This window comes from Pavona decussata, unplaced genomic scaffold (assembly GCF_977016875.1).
Source record: "Pavona decussata unplaced genomic scaffold, jaPavDecu1.1 SCAFFOLD_254, whole genome shotgun sequence".
In the NCBI taxonomy this organism is placed as follows: Eukaryota; Metazoa; Cnidaria; class Anthozoa; order Scleractinia; family Agariciidae; genus Pavona; species Pavona decussata.
This window is the reverse complement of record NW_028145657.1, coordinates 3,509,223-3,527,652: the sequence shown is the minus strand read 5'-3', so window position 1 is coordinate 3,527,652 and position 18,430 is coordinate 3,509,223. Positions and strand designations below refer to the sequence as shown.

Genomic DNA, 18,430 nt, shown 5'->3' with positions numbered 1-18,430 from the left:
GTCATTAGTCACCAGGCCAGACCGCGACTAGCCACGTGATCTTCGAATCAACATGGCGGATGAAGTTGAAAGAAGTCGTTTGGTGGCCGAATTCTCCGGAGTTACTGATACTGATGCCGAACGGGCTCAGTTTTATTTGGAGTCTTCCGGTTGGGATCTACATGTAAGTGTTCTTTTTCGGTTTGTTTAAATTACCAGAATTTTTGTATTTTCTTTGTTTATTGCATATGAAGTTTGATTTCACTTCCTCTTATATTTTCGCTTTAAGGACGGTGCCTACAAATAGCAAAGTATTTTTGCGCAGTTTATCACTATGCGGGAAAAGCAGATCTTAGTAGCAGCTATTGATTTCCAAAAAGAAAATTGGGGGTGACCACGCATTTTTTAGAGATAACTAAGCAACAATTATTCTAAAAAGCAGCAAAATACAAGGCAATGTATGGCGCTTTTTTCCAAATTGAAGCTTTATTATTTTCTTTTTGGATACAAGAAGCACTTGCTAAGTTATGCCTTCCCCGAATAGATTTAAACCGCGCAAAATATCCCTGTATTTTTAGCCCCCACCCATAGGAAACCGAGTATCAAGAGATGCGCAGAACATATGCGTAGTACCAATAGTAGGCACTGTCCTTAAAACCTTAATAATAATAAGCTTCAATAATACAGGATAGTACTTGATTTTAACTTGATTTAGCTCGCCATCAGTAGTTTTTATGATACAATGGGAGAAGACGATGGTAACGTAAGACAAGAACCACCTGAAGAAGTAGAACAGGTATGAAACAAATTAACTTAATTATTTTAAACTCTATCTAGCTTATTTAAGAATTTCACTCATGCAAGCTATAGAAAATGAAAAGACTATCATAAGCTTTAATCTCTATAAAATCTGCCAAACACAAAAATTAATAGCCGTAAATTAAGCTGATCTTTATCTGCTGGATCACTGCATAGATGGAGAGGTTGTAATAGGCCTTATCACGGTTTTCTACACCATTTTGATGAGCAGGCAAACATATCTTGAAATGAAAGTGTTTTTATGGAAATCTGATGTCAAATAATTTTCATAATACCTCGCTTCTGAAAAATTCATGAATTGGAAACTTTAGGCACTATGCAAAGGATTTTACAGAAAATAATGAGGAATTTAGCTGTGCAAGAAAGCATCTGGTTGTGTTTTGACATTTCCATACATTTGTCTGTATAGCGAACCAGCCGTGAACTGCTACTAAAAATAGTTTGCAGGAAAAAATACAGCGAAATGTATTCAAAGTTCAAAACACAACTGGACGCTTTCTGGCACAGCTACACCCCTCCGATTTTTTTTTCATAAAATCCTTTTCCTAGTGCCAAAAGTTTCCAATTCATCAATTTTTCAGAAACAATGCTTTATGAAAATTATATCACATCGGATTTCCATACAAACATTGTTATTTCAGGATGTGTTTGCCTACTTGTCAAAATGGCATTGAAAACCGTGATAAGGCCTATTTTTTGGGCGTTTTGTCGGCTATCAAGGGGCCTGTCTTACTGGTGAGGCTGGGAACCAGCCAGTCCTTACACCAAGTGTTGTAATTCTTCTGTGCTGCCATGAGCCCTCAGTGGAAAAAAGGGAAGAGAGGAAAAATCAGGTACCAAATTCTAGACTATGGAAAAACATAACCATGTAGTACCTCCTAAGCTACAATAATTTCTTGCCTCTGCATTGACCAGAATGCAACATCACTGACAACTTGAAGGTGTAGCTTGAGTCAACAGATGTCGTTTTGCCGTGCCACCTCTGATCTCCTTGTGACCTTGTACAGCTTGAGGAAAAATGCCCTGGGAGAGGGGAGTCTTGGAAAAACCCTATGGAACACAAAATCCAAGGGGGTGGGAGAGGGGGTGAGATCCAAAGGAAAAAAATCCGCTGTGAAGAGGGGGGGGGGGGATATTGATATTTTCTGGAATTCTTGAAGCTCTATTTACATATTGATTCACTTTATGGAATAATTGCGCTACAATAAAAAATTATTGAAACAGACTTCCAGTGTAGTGCATATGATCCATCGCACTATCATGTTGGTCTTTCGTGTAACTATAAAATTTAATAATCTAATTTTTAGCTATCAGACAACAGTAAATGTCACATGTTTCATTTTCTTATACAAACAGCAGCCTAGCACTAGACCAAGACGAAATGTTGAACGCCGGACAGGGTAAGTCAACATGATGTAAATACGTAATTCAAAAATAAAGCTTTCATTGAACTCTATAGACTGTTTGGTGTAATAATTCACATTTCATGCACAGCAGGTTAACAAGCTTTTCACATATTGCATTGTTTTAATTGTAGGCAACTGCATTTTTGTCAAACACACATGTATTCACATCTATTTCAATTGAACCTATTTTCAGAGGGAATATTGCATCCTTGGCAAGTACACGGGCTGAAGAGAATAGCGACAGTGAAGATGAGGAGGGGCAGGCTTTTTATGCAGGTGGCTCAGAAAGAAGGTATAATGTCCTATTAAAACAACTTTATAACAATATTGTGCCCCATGAAGATTGAAACCTGTCATTTTGTTTCTTGTTTGTGTGACTGTTTTATTGTAAATTGGTGCTGCCTCCCCTCAGGGTATGTTAAATTGATCAAACAAGTTTCTTTGTACTGAAATTCCACCCAAAGAGTCTTTTGGTTAAGTTAAATTTACTGTGTTTTTAATAATCCTAATATCTCTTTCTTTATAATATTATAATGTTACTGGTTTATTAAAAATATTTTCACACTAAAATGAATGGCATAAAATGTACATTATTAAATTCTCAGCCTCGGATATTGCATTTCTAGCGTTCTGATTGGTTCACTAAATCTCGGTTATCAGCTCATATACCGTAGTTTGACCTTATATGGAAAGCGAAAGCCCCAGGTGTCGCTAAGCTAAATTTTTTTTTTCGGCGGGAAGCAAAAGTTTCTTCGGAAAAATGTCGAACAAAAAGGAAAAGAAAGAAATACCAAACAATGCCATCTCAATAAAACAACAATAAAAGCCACAAAGTTTGGTATGACACTATTTAATGGTGCGTATCTCTGAAGTTTCCTTGAAAATCTTCAAAATTGCAAGATTTTACGATTTTTTAGATCACATAACAAAAACAATAACCACCGGTTACCTTCAAAAATTTCAGGATGGCTTGCAAATCCTGGCAGTAAGAGGTTAAAGCCAATCGAAGAAATTTCTCAGGAAGGGCTTCATGTCTGCCTTTATGTTCTTACGAATTTACGAGGACTTCAGATGGTTCATCTATGAAATCCGTACGAGCGGCGGCCATAATGTTCGTTTCCGTCGCTCGGCACGACAAAAGCAAAACATTTGCATTTATGTGCACAGGTCTTACGCTTCTCAAATAAGCTTGAAGTTTAAAAACTTGCACTGAATGCTTGTCTCAGTGAGGTTGTACCTCGTACACTTGGACTTGCCTGAAGTGTTTTAAATTGTCTGCGAGGAATTCAGTTCAGCATAAAAAAAAGCCGTCCTTGCCCTAATCTCTTCCTTCCCTTGGCACCACACAGCAGAACATTTGCTCAAATGTGCACAACTCTTACGCTTCTCGCTGAGCTGGAACTTCAATTTAGCACTTGAATGCTAGTATCAGAAAGGTTATAATTCGTACATTTAAATGTTTCTTGAATTTTAGATGTCCGACTTTGTCCGATTTTCTTCGCTTTCGATTTTCCATTCAACTCCGTTTGCAAAGCGCTGCGCGTGTCGTGTGATCATTAGTTTTCGCGCGCTTTGGTCGGAGGTTGCCTCAACATCCGGTCATTTAAATTTGAAAGAAATTTTTTCTTAAAATATGAAAATTCAGTAAACTTCAACGGCAATGCCCAAACGCGGAGAATTTAATAAAACAATTATTCCATTCACGCTTGTTGGATATGAGATCAGTTATAGGCGGTTCGCGCCTCGTTGGCTATTTACCACCTCATATCCAACGCGCGCTCATGGAATAATTGTTAATTTATTTATTAGTTTTGCAAAGATCAATAGAATCTGAGATTTGCAATGTAAAAAGGCTCTAAAATGCTCTACCAAAAAAGTTATGTGGAGACTGGATTACCAGCTTAAGATATTTTGGGATTGTTCAAAATACGTACATCAAGACATTGTTATCACAAATAATCACCAGGTTCTTAAACTTGGTTGTACCATATCCACAGTGGTTTCCAGTTAATTTTTACATATTTTACCCAGTACCCAGTTTGGCCTGATCTTGTTCTTAATTGTGATAAATGATCTGGCTTTGAATACACCCATTCTCTGTAAATACTGGACGTACATGTATGAACATGATGTTGCTTTAGTGGAGGCAAAAACTTGTGTAGCAAGCCTCTAATCATACAGCAGGATCTTTACCACGTTTCTACATGGACATCCAGAAACAACCTATAAGAAATGCAAGGTTGTAGATACTATTATTACCAGAAAGTCCTGGATCCCCTGTTCTTACCTGCATGAGATGATGTTGTAATACTAAACATCAATGTGCCTTTTGTTTTAATGTTTGATTTTTTCTTTTTACTTGGTAGTGGACAGCAAATTCTTGGTCCACCTCGTAAAAAACAGACTTCAGATGACTTCACTCAAAGTATGTTTGATGAGGCAAAAAGGTATTTGTCTAGAATAAGGTGGTGGTCTAAGGTTGTTTTATTGTACATGTATTTATCCTTTAGGTTAGGTAGTTAAGTAACTTAATGTATTTTAGGCCAAATTTACACGACTCCTAGGAAGACCATGTAACATGATACCATTTTGTGTATAAACAGTAAAGATTGATTGATTGTCACAGCCATACTATCCCCAGTCTCAAATCTTGCGCAGTATTGTATACCACAGAAAGTGCAATTTTATGTCTTTAGATGCCCCAAACACTGGAAAGAAAAATTGATAAGGAAATTTTTTTTTTCAATTTTGTGTATAAACAATAAAGATTGATTGATTGTCACAGCTATACTATCCCCAGTCTCAAATCTTGCGCAGTATTGTATAGCACAGAAAGTGAAATTTGATGTTTTTATATGCCCCAAACACAAGGGAAAAAAATTGAAAAGGAATTTTTTTTTCAATAAAGTAAACATACAAGAACAACATGAACATTTGATCAAGCAAATGAAAAGTTCTGTCATATACACTTTAACACAACAGAAACTAAGCTGAGAGTTGTTCTTCCTAACGGCAGTTCTTGCTGTACAAAGAAGAATGAGAATCAGTTGACTGTGTTTATTAATTTTTTGAGACATGGGGCTGAAGTTGTTGCTGATGAAGACGTTGCTGGACCCACACAAAAACACCAACCTGCTTTCAAGGGTGCAGGTATGAAAACGCTTAAGGTTAATTTTGAGATTTAGTTGTGGCTGGATCAATAAATATTAAGAACTCACATCTCCTTGTTAAACATGCAGGGTATCGTCTTGGTGCAACAGCCGGAGAAGGTTCCCAGCCTCTTCCGAACACTGTGTTGAGCACAAACAGTCCACCAGAGCAAGTAAGAATGAATATCTTTTATTACATTATAATTATTATTATTGTTGCAGTACAAAACAAATTAACAACACTTATTAAACTTATTACATCACTTCACTACTCACTAAGAATAAATATCTTGATTGTCTTTAGATGCGGTGTGAACGTAAAATATCAAGACTGTTGTCATGACAACCTCACTAGTTATTTTTTGTGGTACATGTAGGATGTCACTCACTCACTGGTTCACTGGTGGAAACTTGGTCTTCAAATATTTAACATGATCTGCAGGGGAAAACGCCTCAGTTTTGAGCAGATATTCAAGTTTTCACCAATTTTATCATCCACATCCGCTTTTTGTTGAGTTCTTTAGTTATCATAACTCATTACTTGGAGAGCTGTTGACAGAAGTAACCTAACATACATGTACATGTACATTCCAAGTGAAATCCACTCTCAGGGACTCATGGTTTCCCTTCAAAGATTCCTGCAAGGATTTTCAGGCATTACTTTATCATTAAATCCTATTGTTGAGGGTATCAAGAGAATCATTGTTGCAGTACAAAAAAAATTAACAACACTTATTTAACTTATTACATCAGTTCACTACTTACTAAGAATGAATATCTTGATTGTCTTTCTGTGGTCTGAACGTAAAATATCAAGACTGTTGTGATGACAACCTCACTAGTTATTGTTTGTGGTACATGTAGGATGTCACTCACTCACTGGTTCATTGGTGGAAACTTGGCCTTCAAATATTTAACATGATCTACAGGGAAAAATGCCTCAGTTTTGAGCAGATATTCAAGTTTTCACCAATTTTATCATCCACATCCACTTTTTGTTGAGTTCTTTAGTTATCATAACTCATTACTTGGAGAGCTGTGGACAGAAGTAACCTAACATGTACATGTACATTCCAAGTGAAATCCACTCTCAGGGACTCATGGTTTCCCTTCAAAGATTCCTGCAAGGATTTTCAGGCATTACTTTATCATTAAATCCTATTGTGGAGGGTATCATAGAATCAAGACTTCATACTCTCGCAGAATATTAATAAATATTTGTAGTAGAAATGAATTCACTTGGAACAACGATGAATTAGTACTGAAGCTTTTGCCCACAAATTTGTCTTTAAATCACAATCTACACTGTAATATAGTGCCACTTGAACACAAAACTAACACAATGCATGCAACCCAGAGAACTCATTCATCTTGATGTTTCTGACCAGAGATAAAATGTACATGAAAAGTGCACATTTTCCATTGGGCTTTTGTACATGTGCATTCATACCGTCCTGTGTGAGGTGCAGAAATAGTCTTAAGGCAATTTATTCATGGAACATTCCACGGACATCAGATCTACAATATGTTACTTAAATGCGAGCAGTTTAGGTCACTTTGATCTCATTTTGTCAGCCTTGTGACCAAGTTGTTTCTTATCCTTCAGACAGAGGTGGTGTTAAAGTTTTGGGCAAATGGCTTCTCAGTGGATGACGGTCCCTTGAGGTCTATTGATGACCCTGCAAATGAACCATTTTTGAATTCTGTAAAAAGAGGGTAGGTCTTATCCAACAAACGTTGATTGTACTTAATACTTTGAAGCATTCACTGAGCTTGTTACATGCATGTACAGTGCCGTTAAAATGTTATGTGACCTTAATTAGTTTCAAGAACTTTTAATGACTTTTATTTTGTATTGCTGTTTTATTTGAATTTAGAGCAATTGCCAAGGATAAAATTAATGGTGATTAGGCATTATCATGATCACTATAACCAATGTCATCGCCATCATCAATATCATCAGGACCACCTCCACTATCATCGTCATCATCATCATTGTCTTTGATCATGTGACAGTATATCTGAAAAGGATTTATAACAATTCTGGCAGCATTATCAAACTAAGATATTTTCTGTGAAAGCCTTCATGTTTCTTTAAGTCAGATTTGTATAATATGCACCATATCATCTTGCCATTGTTGACTGCCAACTCTGTTTTCCAATCTTTCCTTCTAGTTGATCCCCTTGTGTAAAATTTGAGCAATTCCTTTGCCTTAGTATTTTATGTCCTATTTCGCCAGGGAAATTCCACAAGAGTTATTACGACTGTCGAGGGGAGGAGAGGTACATGTGAACATGGAAGATCATAGACATGAAGATTACACTCCGCCACCCAAACCCAAGGTCCAAGCATTCTCTGGTGCAGGACATAAATTGGGAAGGTTAGAAAAATTAGTGTTTTCCTTTTCCAAGTAGCCCGTGGAGAAAAAGGAACTAATGAAACTGAAATCTTTTGTTATCAATATGTTTCGACGTGTGGTGATCATTGATGTGACATTCAAATCAAGAACATATATTGAATTATGGAGAATGTACGAGAAGCAGTTTAAAGAATTTCAACGCTGATAACCATTTTGTTGGTGTTCCTGTTTTAGTCCAGCCCCGGAAGTAAAGTTCCATCATGCAACAGAACAGGGCTCACCAGCGGCCAGCGGTCACGCGCCTGTTGACGAATCAAAACCTGTTACTAGCTTACAGATCAGACTGGCGGATGGTACACGGTAAGCTACTATGACCGTATGTAAATCCCCTGTTTGGGCTCGAAATCGCTCGGTGTAAAATTGCCTAAAATTGTATAAAATTGACTGGTTCAATTTTCGTGGAAATTCGATGAAAATTTTCGCGAAATTCGGGTATACCCTTGCAAAAACGTCCTAAAAAAAGTAGTTTTACTTTTTCGCCGGAGTAGTTTTTGCAGTCTGTTCACACTGCTCGAAAATAATGACATTTACTGTAATGTGAACACAAAATCAAAGGCGTTAATGTCTCCTTAAACCCCACTAGGAAACATTTTGTTGCCGAAACATTGTTCACCCAAAAAATTTCCCCTGTGTGGAAGCGGGGAAACAAGATGAGCCTGAAAAGAATCAGAAGTATTTTGGTTCTCGGAGCAAAGAAATGCTTCAGAGAAAAATTGTTCGTGTACGCACAAGCGGAGAAACATTTATGAAGCAATGTTTTCACAACCATGTTTCTGCAAAAAAAATATTACCTGGTGCGGAACCTTGGGAAATAAATATAGGGCGCGCGAGGGAGGGAGACACGCGTGTCTCCCTCCTCGTGCGCCCCGCTCTTTTTCGCCTCCTATGTATTTTTCATGCGCCTGCCTCGCAGGCTAGGGTAATTATAAACATCCAGTTACCTCCCAGTTTTAGAACCGTAGACGTAAGTTACTCGTTAGGCCCGGGGACGATCTTGAAAATTTGAAACTCGGTGCATTTGAAATATTCTCGTTAGGTAGCCTCGAGCACGTTTATAGATTTGCCATCATGTTTTTGCAAACGGTTTCACGTTGTTTACTTTGCAGCATGGTTTCAAAATTCAACCACACAAATACTGTTGGAGATATTCGACGGTTTATCTGTGCGTATCCTTTTTCTAATTTAATGTGGTGTCTTATCATATTTTTAATATTCCACTACTATTGAATTATGCGTCGTTTTCACAGGCATACCCCGGGCATTTGATCATTTTCCGTGCCCAGGGAGTAGGGCATTTGACGCGAAAGGCCCTCCAGTGGGTGAGGGATTTGAACTTTACCTGGGTAGGGTGGGGAATTTGAATCTGAAGTGTCAAGTTTACACCTTTCTTCTTGTCTGCCGGAATACACGTGGTTCCTAATTACCCTAACCAATCAGAACCGACGTAAAAAGCACAATGAACCAATCAGAACTCGCAGCAAATACATGTACCCGGCGTCAAGCGCGGGAAAACGCGTGCGACCAAAAAAGATTGCGTTTGGTTTTGTTTTTTCATTGGTTGAGAAAGTGGCGCGAATTGTGCCAACTGATTACAGAGTAAAGCAAACGCGAATCACTTTTTACACTCAGTTGAAAACCACTCTATCTGTAACTTGCTCACTTTTTTGTTTGTTTTTTACGCGATTGAGATGCAATGTTCAATTTTGGAGCTACTCAGGTTAGGGCAGCGAAGTAAACATGTTCTCCAATAAGGTGATTCCCGCGAAATAAAAGTTGTCGTGAACATTTTCTCAAACTTTCTATGATTGTTCACTACTATGTACTATTTCAAGAAATGAAATAAAAAACTAAGATAGGTCACCATATCCGCCAAGGACCTACGATCCACTCAATTTACCCCATAGTCGCTTGCAATATTCGCTTCCAAAAATGAGTTTCTTTGATCAGTTATCGCCATGTCTGGTGGTAACAGAAGTTACATAGATAAAGCACAACTTAGAAAAACATTATACATGGAATGTATAAAGCGTAATCGGCAATGAGAGGTGAATTTCTTGGCAGGGAAGCAAAATATGAAACAGTATCGACCCAAACCGTTTCTTGCGTGCGAGTTCTCAGTATCACAATTTTATGCGCACGAGTGGTGCGCAAGCTCGTTTTTCTAGCAATAACTCATTTTTCTGTCGTCAATTTTTTTTAAAACATTTTTTAACATAAAGAGGATAATAGCTAAGTTAAAATATCGAGACTTATATGATAACAAAGATAGGTCACCGTGCTCGTTTAGGAGGAAATAGCCATTTAGTTATTGCATAGGCGCAGCATATGGGAAAACAGACTGTTTTCAACGCGCGCGCACTAATGACGGAAGAAATTATTCGCCGTAAGAATGCGCAATGCAATACAATGGAATCACCCTAAAAACGACTGAAGGATTAGCCGTGGCAAACATGGTTTCTTTTGGTAGATGTTTTCTTTGTTGTGGCCTTGAACGTTCTACTGTTATATCAGTGGCAGACTCGACTGGACTTTTAGGCGCAATGGACCCGGAAGAAAGAAACAGCACAATGATCCAGCGCGGGAAATCGCGTGCGAGCAAGACACAATTGGTTTGGGTTTTGCTTCTCGTTGGATGTGAAATTGGCGGGCTTAGTGAAGCAAAACCAAAACAAACGCGAGATTACTCTCGATATTAATATCGATAATGTCGAAAACCACTTATTTCGTTACTTAATTTACTGTTAATTTATTTCGTTGGGGTGGGAATGCTTATTATCTGGGGGAGGGGGGGGGGGGGTTGTAGCTGTTGAGCATATATAGGCTGTTAATAGATTTACTGATGACGTTTCCAAGTTGGTTCGATATGCAGGACATATTGTATGTATTTTCCTTTACTAAACCCGTTTAACGTGAAGCTCAAGACCACAAATGGCTGGGCGGAACTTTATTCTGATGACGACGTTTCCAAATAAGGAATTAACTGATGATGGACAGACTCTCATAGAAGCAAACCTTTTAAATGCGGTGATTGTCCAGCGTTTCAAGTGAGTGAGATCTGGGGCTAGTTGGACGTGGTGGCAGTCGGAATCTAGGAGTGAGTCAAAAGCGCATGACAAGCACGTGCTGGTGTGCACGTGACTAAAGTCAGTTTTCCTATCGGCTAAGCTGACGGAGTTCATCTCTGACATTGCATTTGATGGGCTTTGTGATATTACTGACTTTAATTGCCCGATAGTTTAAGCAGATAAGATGTTTTTAAACGAGAAATCGGCTTCATGGAAGCTTTCTCCTCTGGAATAAAATTTCGTTTAAACGCGAAAGTTTAGTTACTTTGTATGGGTGAGGTTTTAGCTGACCTTTTTAAAAAGGTGAGCAAATAATTATAGCAAATATGTTATATTTAGCGAGCGCTGGGTTGGCTTCTCCCAGCCTGGTTCCCAGGCCTATTCGACCTTATCGAACAAGCCGAGCTCTCTGTCTGAACTCACGTTCGACCGCGCGCCGAGGACGACTGCAGACGATGCTGTAATTCTCCCATGTTTTGTCAAAAGACCATCAGATAAGAACAATTGAAGAGAATTTAAGGGCTAAATTGAGATGGTCTTGTTACCTACGCGCTTCTCCTCCACCAATTTTCCTTATTGAAGCTTGGTTAGGGTATGTATAAGCCAATGTTAGTTGATTACATGCAGAAATTTAACGTAAACAGAACAGCAAAATTTTATGTAGGTGGGATTTCGTTCAACAGATCGGGTCTTCTTGAGCTCTTATATCGCGAAAATTATATTTCATCAATTCAATCCAATTTTGTCATATTATTGTTGAATGGTAGCTTTAAGCTTTCCCAAAGTTTTACAGCGATCGCAGTGAAGCCGAAACAGTTAGGACCCAATGTTTGTTATAGACGAGAGTGCATGAAATAACCATTAAGCTGCCTTAACCTTCCTATAGAGTGTTTGATACAACCAAGAATTAAACCATAGTTTCTTTAAATTGAAAACTGGCAAAGGAGACTTGAGTTTCTTTTTACCCCATGTAGTAAAAGATTTCTTTCTTTCCAGAAATGTTCACATCAAAATTTCCTTTCTCCTCGATTAATAATTGAATTAATCTGAAAGCGAAAGCTTTTGTTTTTGTGGTTTTAGATGGGGGCAGTCATGTATAGTATGGTAATTTTAGGGCCTACGTATACCTCCGCAATTTTGCCAAATTTTTATTCAAAGTCAACCTTTGCATGTTTAATTTTGTGTTATTAAGCAGATACGCGTCGTCCACGTGAAGCAAGACAAAGTGTGGTCGCAAAAAAAGCGTGCACACCGCATACTTTTAAGTTGGGAACGCGCACTTGTGCGTGTAGACTGCGTACTTATGCTTGCAAAATGCATACTTGTGCGAGCAAATTTCGTGCTTCTGCGTACAGAAAGGCGTATGAAGCGCTTGCTTATGCGTGACTGGTGGTGCCATTTTTGTTTAAAGAATTTCGCATTCCGTGTGCTATTCATGGATGTATGTTGTCTGTGGACCGTCTGATATTGGACTGGGAGTAAATATAAAATCAATCAGTGCGTTTGGTAAGAGGAAAGATCAGTGGTGAAAAGAAGAGGTTTTTTTTCGTGTGTACAAAAGCGGAATAAGTGCGGGCAGTGGGGCAGGGATGGCGCTGTGGTGAGAGCACTCGCCTTCCACTGTGGCCCGGGTTCGATTCCCGGACTCGGCGCCATATGTGGGTTGAGTTTGTTGTTGGTTCTTGTCCTTGCTCCGTGAGGTTTTTCTCCGAATATATTCCAGTTTCCCCCTCTCCTCAAAAATCAACGTTTCCAAATTCCACTTCAATTTGGTTATTTTATTTTTCATTTATAAAGATGAAAGCCAATTCAGTTTCAAGTTTAGAAAGCTAAATTCTCCCTACCGTTGTCTTTAATCTTGTAGACGAAAGCAGAGGTACGGCTATTTCATGTTAGAAGAAATAAAATCGTGATCATCATTGGGAATAAAACGAAAGCAGGAAAGAAAACCAGAGAAAGAATTCCTGTGTTTCTAGTTAAATTAGCCGTAGTATAACGACTTCCTTATAATTAAATTAGAGTGCAACATTTAACCACTCCAGAGACAGTTTTCAGCATTTTGCGGATTTATTGTCTTTTTATATTCAAATACATTCTGTTCCGCTGTAGCTGTTGTGTTCCGCTTAAGTTGGAGCTGAAAGCAAAGTCCCATTGAAATTATCTTCCGACATGTTAGCTTATTTTATTGCCAAGCTCAAATGCTTTGTTCAAAGTGTTTTATTGTCATCGTTTCTCTTTCGAGTGATTGTTTGGAAATTACCTATCTGATTTACGATTTTAAGCAAGAGCGTTCCACACTTTAAACTTCCTTTTCGAAAGGAAAAGGGCGGGTTATTTCGCCACCATTCGCTTGTTCTGTGACTGAACAAAAACGCGAAAAGCGAGCCGTGTTTATACGAACCCTTAATAAAAGCGAAAAGTCTCGACTCTTGACCAAATTACCCTTGTCACGCTACTTGCTATACTCTGTATCTTAAACAATCCTTATTATTTTATTAAACCTCACGTTTTCTCTCCATTAATTGCCTACTTGTGGCGTTTACGTGCATTTTCAAAAATTGAATCAAAGCGTAACTAATTGAACAAAGCTTTTAATGCAGGCTGCAAAGGAAGTTGAAATTGGCAGAAGAGGGAATTTCGAGATATTTACAAAAGCAGTCTTGCAGTTTGGCAACTCATATCAGCTTCAGCACGATATTCGTTTTCTCTCAAACGCTGTTTCGTTTTACCTGGGGGCCTCTTTCTTGAATTAACTTTTGTATTTCAACGCGAATTTCTAGACATTTAACTCTAAACTTAAACTGAAAAATGGCGCAGCAGAACTAAAGACTGTAGCTAGCGATTGGCTGACACAGCTTGTAAATTGTCATGTCAAGCTCGCAGCTTCTAATTCTGTTCGTTAACTGCGTGTTCTCTTAATTTTTCGGTTTGTCACTCCACAGCAATCTTCTATCTTGGATGTTCGCTTTCTGTGTTGGTTTGCCCTGTAAATTTTAAAAAGAACGGATAAGAATCTTCCTAATGTCGCTTTTTAATGGCGCGAAATTGTTTACTCTAGCTTCGACGTAATGTGCAATAAATGAGCGCATTAATATTTTGTACTCTCTAAATTTTCCCAGGGTGCTAGCTGAAAGAGTAATTCTATTATAATTCTTTTCTTTTCATTGGTAAACTTGATAAGCCTCGAGGAGGCACTCACGTGCGAAGAAAGAAAAATAGAAATAAAACTACTACTGTGTACGAACAGATTTAGGACAGAGCTTAATTCTCTAAAGGAGTGATATGTAAATTGTCGATTTTATTTTAATAAGTTGAAAGGTTATAATATAATATTGGAATATTTATTTCCATGTTGAGGAGCAAAATACGTCCTCGGCCAGAACGGTTACTTGGTGACCGAGAAAGCCATGAGGCAAAGTTGCTCGGTTAGCGAAAAAATTGCTTTAAAACTGTTCAAAGCGGGATTTGTAAGCTAGTTTTTTAAGCTCGGACCTGTCTTGGGGTATTTAGAGGGAGATTTATCTCAAGCGCGAGAGAACTTTATTTTTGCACCAAAGGCCAGGTGCAGATATCCTCAAAGGGACATATGTTGTTTTTTAAAGTGCAGCTGCATATTGCAACCAAACTACCGGATGAAAAAATCGATTCAACCAATTTTTCTCCTCGAAATTTCATTTTCTAACGCTCGAACCCACACTAGTTGCAAGCTCAAATCGAACGCCAGTCACTCAACTTTCAAATTCTCAAACAACGAAAAGAAATACACAGATTTCTACTGACTTACTTGAAAATTTTCGCCGCACTGGAAGAGAGTGTCTTTGGGTTTTAATCATATATGAAGCAAAACGTTGTCTTTTTTGCCTGACAACTTTCGACCTTCTCTCGTCCTCTGCCCGCTCAACTGTTCCTTCATTGTTGTCGCCTGCGAAAAAAAAAATCACCCAAGTTTTAAACTGTGCGCTCAATTTTTCCCGGCCGAGTTCCGGCACATTTTTCTTGAACTTACTTTCGTTGTGTTCTTCGAAACGCGCGCTGAGTGTGGCCTGAAGGTAGGCGATGTACTTGATCGCTTCTTCGATAACTTCGATCTAAAAGAGGCACGAAAAGCAGATTTACCTTTTGGAATTTTTCTGCGACTTACACACCGCGAATCCGTGGCGTGTTCTATAATTCCTTACCTTAGACACACGAGGCCGCGAGGCTGTCGATGGAACCAGTGATCGGAGTCGGGAATACTCCAGCGATTTCATCTGTTTCTTGTAGGTTCGGATGCATTTTCTAATTTCCCGACTTCTTGAGTCTTGGAGCTGTTTTTCGCCACTGTTCTCGTTGCTAAACATTTTCTCGAACTGCAGCGTTGTAGGGCTAGGAATAAGCAGATATGAATAAGTTTTACCGGCGTACCCAAGAGTTTGAAATCTGTTCCTAAAGCAAACGTTTAGAAATTAAATTACTAAAAAGCTTACGATGTTACAAGTCAAGGAGATGTCTACCGTAAGGTTTTCCTCGGAGATTTTCGAGCGTCTTACTCTACTCTCTTTCTCGCGCAAACGAATGAGTGAAAAGCCCTGTATTCTGGCGCTAACTATAAATTACCAACATTACAATGGCACAATTCACCTGTAACGGCCGGCAAGACAATGAATTATAAACACAACTGTTTTCAGCCAATCACGGAGCGAGTTCGCCCGGTTAACAATTAAATGTCCCTTTGTGTCGACCAATCAGAATCCACAACATTTGACTACCGAACTACTGGTACGATAGCTAATGAAGTTTAGTGTATTTTTTCGTTTCTTGGCGCTTTTTTTTCTGTTTCGAGTCTTTAAAAAATTGTTCTTTGTAGTCTAAAAGTAGCTCTGTTATCTATTGCTATGAAGAAAGCTTTGCGTTACTTTAGAAGTCGAAAGCTTTTGTTGAAGCTTGTGTCGAGATAAGATCGTCGAGGAGAGCTGAAAGCGAAATGTGGTGGTTTAGTTGAGATTCCATTCAACGTTGGAGCGTTACCTAGAACCAAAAAACCACTCAGAGTTTTTCCTTATTATTTCCAACACATTGACAAGAGCACTCTTTCGTTTCCATAGCTTTTTCGTTTTTAAGTCGGTGAAAGAAAAATTAACATTGGAATAACCAGAGAAAATTGCTTGCTAAAATTAAACTTTCATAAGCTCCCTTTTCACTCCGTGGTCGAATTGCTCGTAGATCTACATACATGTCAGTACAGCTGTTCCATGTTATTTTTGAATTGCTTACTTCGTGGCGAAAATTTTAACACAACAAAGCCGGTCGAAAATCCAGTGATAAAGTTCAACTTTGCGGTGTTTATTGCACATTTCTTGCGTCGCTTCTTCGGTTTGTTCTTGTAAAATTGGCGCGTTTTGTCGAGATAGTACTTTATTTTGCTACACTTTTTTAAAATATATATATAAACACGTGTTTGTGTACAGCTGCAGTGCTTAAACGCCTGTTCAGATAGCGACAAGAATGAAACCCGTCTCGCGCTTGTTCTGGTGGTTATATTGCTGGGCAAAACAACAAGAATGATCTTGTCCATTCGGTCAAGTGGCAGAATTTTCTTCCAGTTAAATCAAATCGAGACTATTCCGTAGTGCCCTTTAAGAGTGCCAATAACAACGTTAAACTTGTTTTGCGGCCAATTTTTGGCAGCTATTTTCGGCTTGGCGCTATATTTTCTTTTTTCCTTGGTTTAATTCAATTACAAAGTTGCTTTCTTGTTAAGCGCCAATGCTACAGTTTGCCTTTTTGCCAAAATGAAATGATAATGACATTTTTTTTGATAAAGAGAGAGCACTTTATATTTATAGAAAAGCATCCCAAGAACACAGTAGGGTCTTAATTACGTCTTCCCTTTTATCAATTTTTTCCTTAATCCTCGCTACCGAATCGCCAGATTCTACAATTTTCTATTTTTCTCGAGCACGCAATTCGCGCGTGGAGTTATCGTGGCGCTAAATTGAGTTGTACTGGTTTTTTGATGCGGTAATAAATACGCTAGCACTCCGATAGAAAATAACACGCAGATTAGAACGACAGCCAATGAGAGTGAAAATTGTGACTTTGTTTATGAAATGAACAGCGGGGCCATTTTATCAAACAACTGTTTTTGCCGGCTACAAAGTGGCATCATTTAGAAAAAGATATGCCTTCGTGGCCTCTCGACTACGGAATTGTTTTGACATCTTGTGGTAGTTTCATATTTATATCGTGTTTTAGAAAAGTAGAAACAGAATTAGCTGTCAAATTACGGCGTATTTAAATTTCTTTAAAGCACCGGTAAATAGCTCATTGAGCAGTTTTCCTACGCGTTTTTGCGAGTTTAATAAAACCGGCTTATAACTCCGATGGAAGTTGTTTCCGATTCGGTGGCCTTTCGAGACGAACAAAGCTCTGCTTTGCCTGCTCTCACTGGCCGAGAATATTTTCGTTAATTCAAATTTGACATGGTATGTAAATTTATGAAAGTGCTTTCTTTTTTTGGAAGATCTAAATGTGAAACTGCCTTTTATGGATGGTAAATAAGACGATTTTTCCAGCTGGTACTGAAACGTCGAAATTTGAACGCCATTAGTATCAGCACATTTTGTCATTAGAAACAGCTTAAGTTCGATTAGATCTTCGAGCTACAGATCGAACGCATATCATTACCAAAAAAATGTAAGTTAAGAAGTTGAAATGCCCATTGACATTGATGCAGCAGAGAACTCGTCTTTTTTTTTTTTCCACGACAGGTAAAAAAATTGACCGACATTACAGTTGTACGTTTTTAGTTTCTGGCGAACAAAGTTGTTGTTGTTTTAGATTCGTAACTTATGGCTTGGAAGATTGGCGTAATTGCTGTAATTCTATACAAAGTTCATGTTCAGCATACCCGCAAAATTGTCACCGTGATGCACTCTCAAACGATGCCGAGAAAACAGGTGAAAGGCTTTGTCCGCGAAGGACCTTAGGCAGACACTGTCACGTGCTGTCACGCACGTGTGGCGTGTTTCGCGCGCGTGTTAGACGACTGAGGGTGCTAACGCAACAGGATTGCAGAGCAAGAAGACTGTAAAATGGTTTTTTGTGTGTGTCCAGAAGGACAGCTTTTTTTTCTATATGGTGACGCAATCTTCTTTTTCTTTTTCTGGTTGTTCATGATTCGATCACAAACGGAATGCTGTCACTCTTGTCAGCACACAAGCTTGAGGAAATTCTTCCGTCCTCTTTCCTTCCCGTTCTGTTTCATAAATTCGCTAAATATTACATTAGTTCAGCGTGATTTCGTCGTGTTCGCTCTACGTTCTTTTACATGAAACTGGTTCAAAATCTCGTAATAGTAGCAGTCTTAGCGTTGCAAGTTCATCTCGGTCGCTATGCAAAAACATACTCGTTTTGAGACTTTCAGACCAAATGGTTAAAATCTGTAGTTTCAGACGAAAACAGCTCAAAAGTGGTACGCTTTGGCACCGCACCCTGGCCGGTTCCTTTGCCAGGTGGAATCAGGATCACGGTCATATACTAGACTCAAACCTCTATATTTGGCAAAACCACAACGACAAGGTGCTGAGAGTTGAACGGATCTTTAAAGATCT

The 18,430-nt window shown here is 38.6% G+C and overlaps 2 protein-coding genes across 3 annotated transcripts; one reads left to right on the top strand and one right to left on the bottom strand.

Annotated features, from left to right (window-relative positions):
• The first annotated feature begins 14 nt into the window (after window positions 1-14).
• On the top strand, window positions 15-11,093 carry LOC146456644 (NSFL1 cofactor p47-like). Its single transcript, XM_085093045.1, has 12 exons — window positions 15-163; window positions 695-775; window positions 2,155-2,198; window positions 2,398-2,496; window positions 4,571-4,651; window positions 5,278-5,354; window positions 5,444-5,526; window positions 6,960-7,069; window positions 7,594-7,734; window positions 7,948-8,073; window positions 8,880-8,939; window positions 10,689-11,093. The coding sequence occupies exons 1-12, from the start codon at window positions 53-55 to the stop codon at window positions 10,819-10,821; spliced, it is 1,146 nt and encodes a 381-aa protein (XP_084949171.1). The 5' UTR covers window positions 15-52; the 3' UTR covers window positions 10,822-11,093.
• Window positions 11,094-12,883: 1,790 nt separating this feature from the next.
• LOC146456643 (uncharacterized) lies at window positions 12,884-15,490 on the bottom strand. Of its 2 annotated transcripts, none has more exons than XM_085093048.1 (5): window positions 15,332-15,490; window positions 15,017-15,203; window positions 14,845-14,926; window positions 14,623-14,760; window positions 12,884-13,822 (listed from the first exon to the last, which is right to left on the bottom strand). In XM_085093048.1, the coding sequence occupies exons 2-5, from the start codon at window positions 15,176-15,178 to the stop codon at window positions 13,788-13,790; spliced, it is 417 nt and encodes a 138-aa protein (XP_084949174.1). In that variant the 5' UTR covers window positions 15,179-15,203; window positions 15,332-15,490; the 3' UTR covers window positions 12,884-13,787. The 2 variants fall into 2 exon arrangements, with proteins under 2 accessions (XP_084949174.1, XP_084949175.1); XM_085093049.1 differs by having other exon boundaries at window positions 15,305-15,445.
• Between the last annotated feature and the right edge of the window lie 2,940 nt (window positions 15,491-18,430).

Bases quoted from the DNA above. Each gene is read 5' to 3' on its own strand.
- LOC146456644 (XM_085093045.1), top strand. From the start codon at position 53: ATGGCGGATGAAGTTGAAAGAAGTCGTTTGGTGGCCGAATTCTCCGGA. The intron at 2,199-2,397 runs GTAAGTCAACAT...ACCTATTTTCAG, and splicing joins AATGTTGAACGCCGGACAGG to AGGGAATATTGCATCCTTGG. The intron at 5,527-6,959 runs GTAAGAATGAAT...CTTATCCTTCAG, and splicing joins CAAACAGTCCACCAGAGCAA to ACAGAGGTGGTGTTAAAGTT.
- LOC146456643 (XM_085093048.1), bottom strand. From the start codon at position 15,178: ATGTTTAGCAACGAGAACAGTGGCGAAAAACAGCTCCAAGACTCAAGA. The intron at 14,927-15,016 runs GTAAGGAATTAT...TGCCTCTTTTAG, and splicing joins CGCGGCCTCGTGTGTCTAAG to ATCGAAGTTATCGAAGAAGC. The intron at 13,823-14,622 runs GTAAGTCAGTAG...TAAAATTTACAG, and splicing joins AGTGCGGCGAAAATTTTCAA to GGCAAACCAACACAGAAAGC.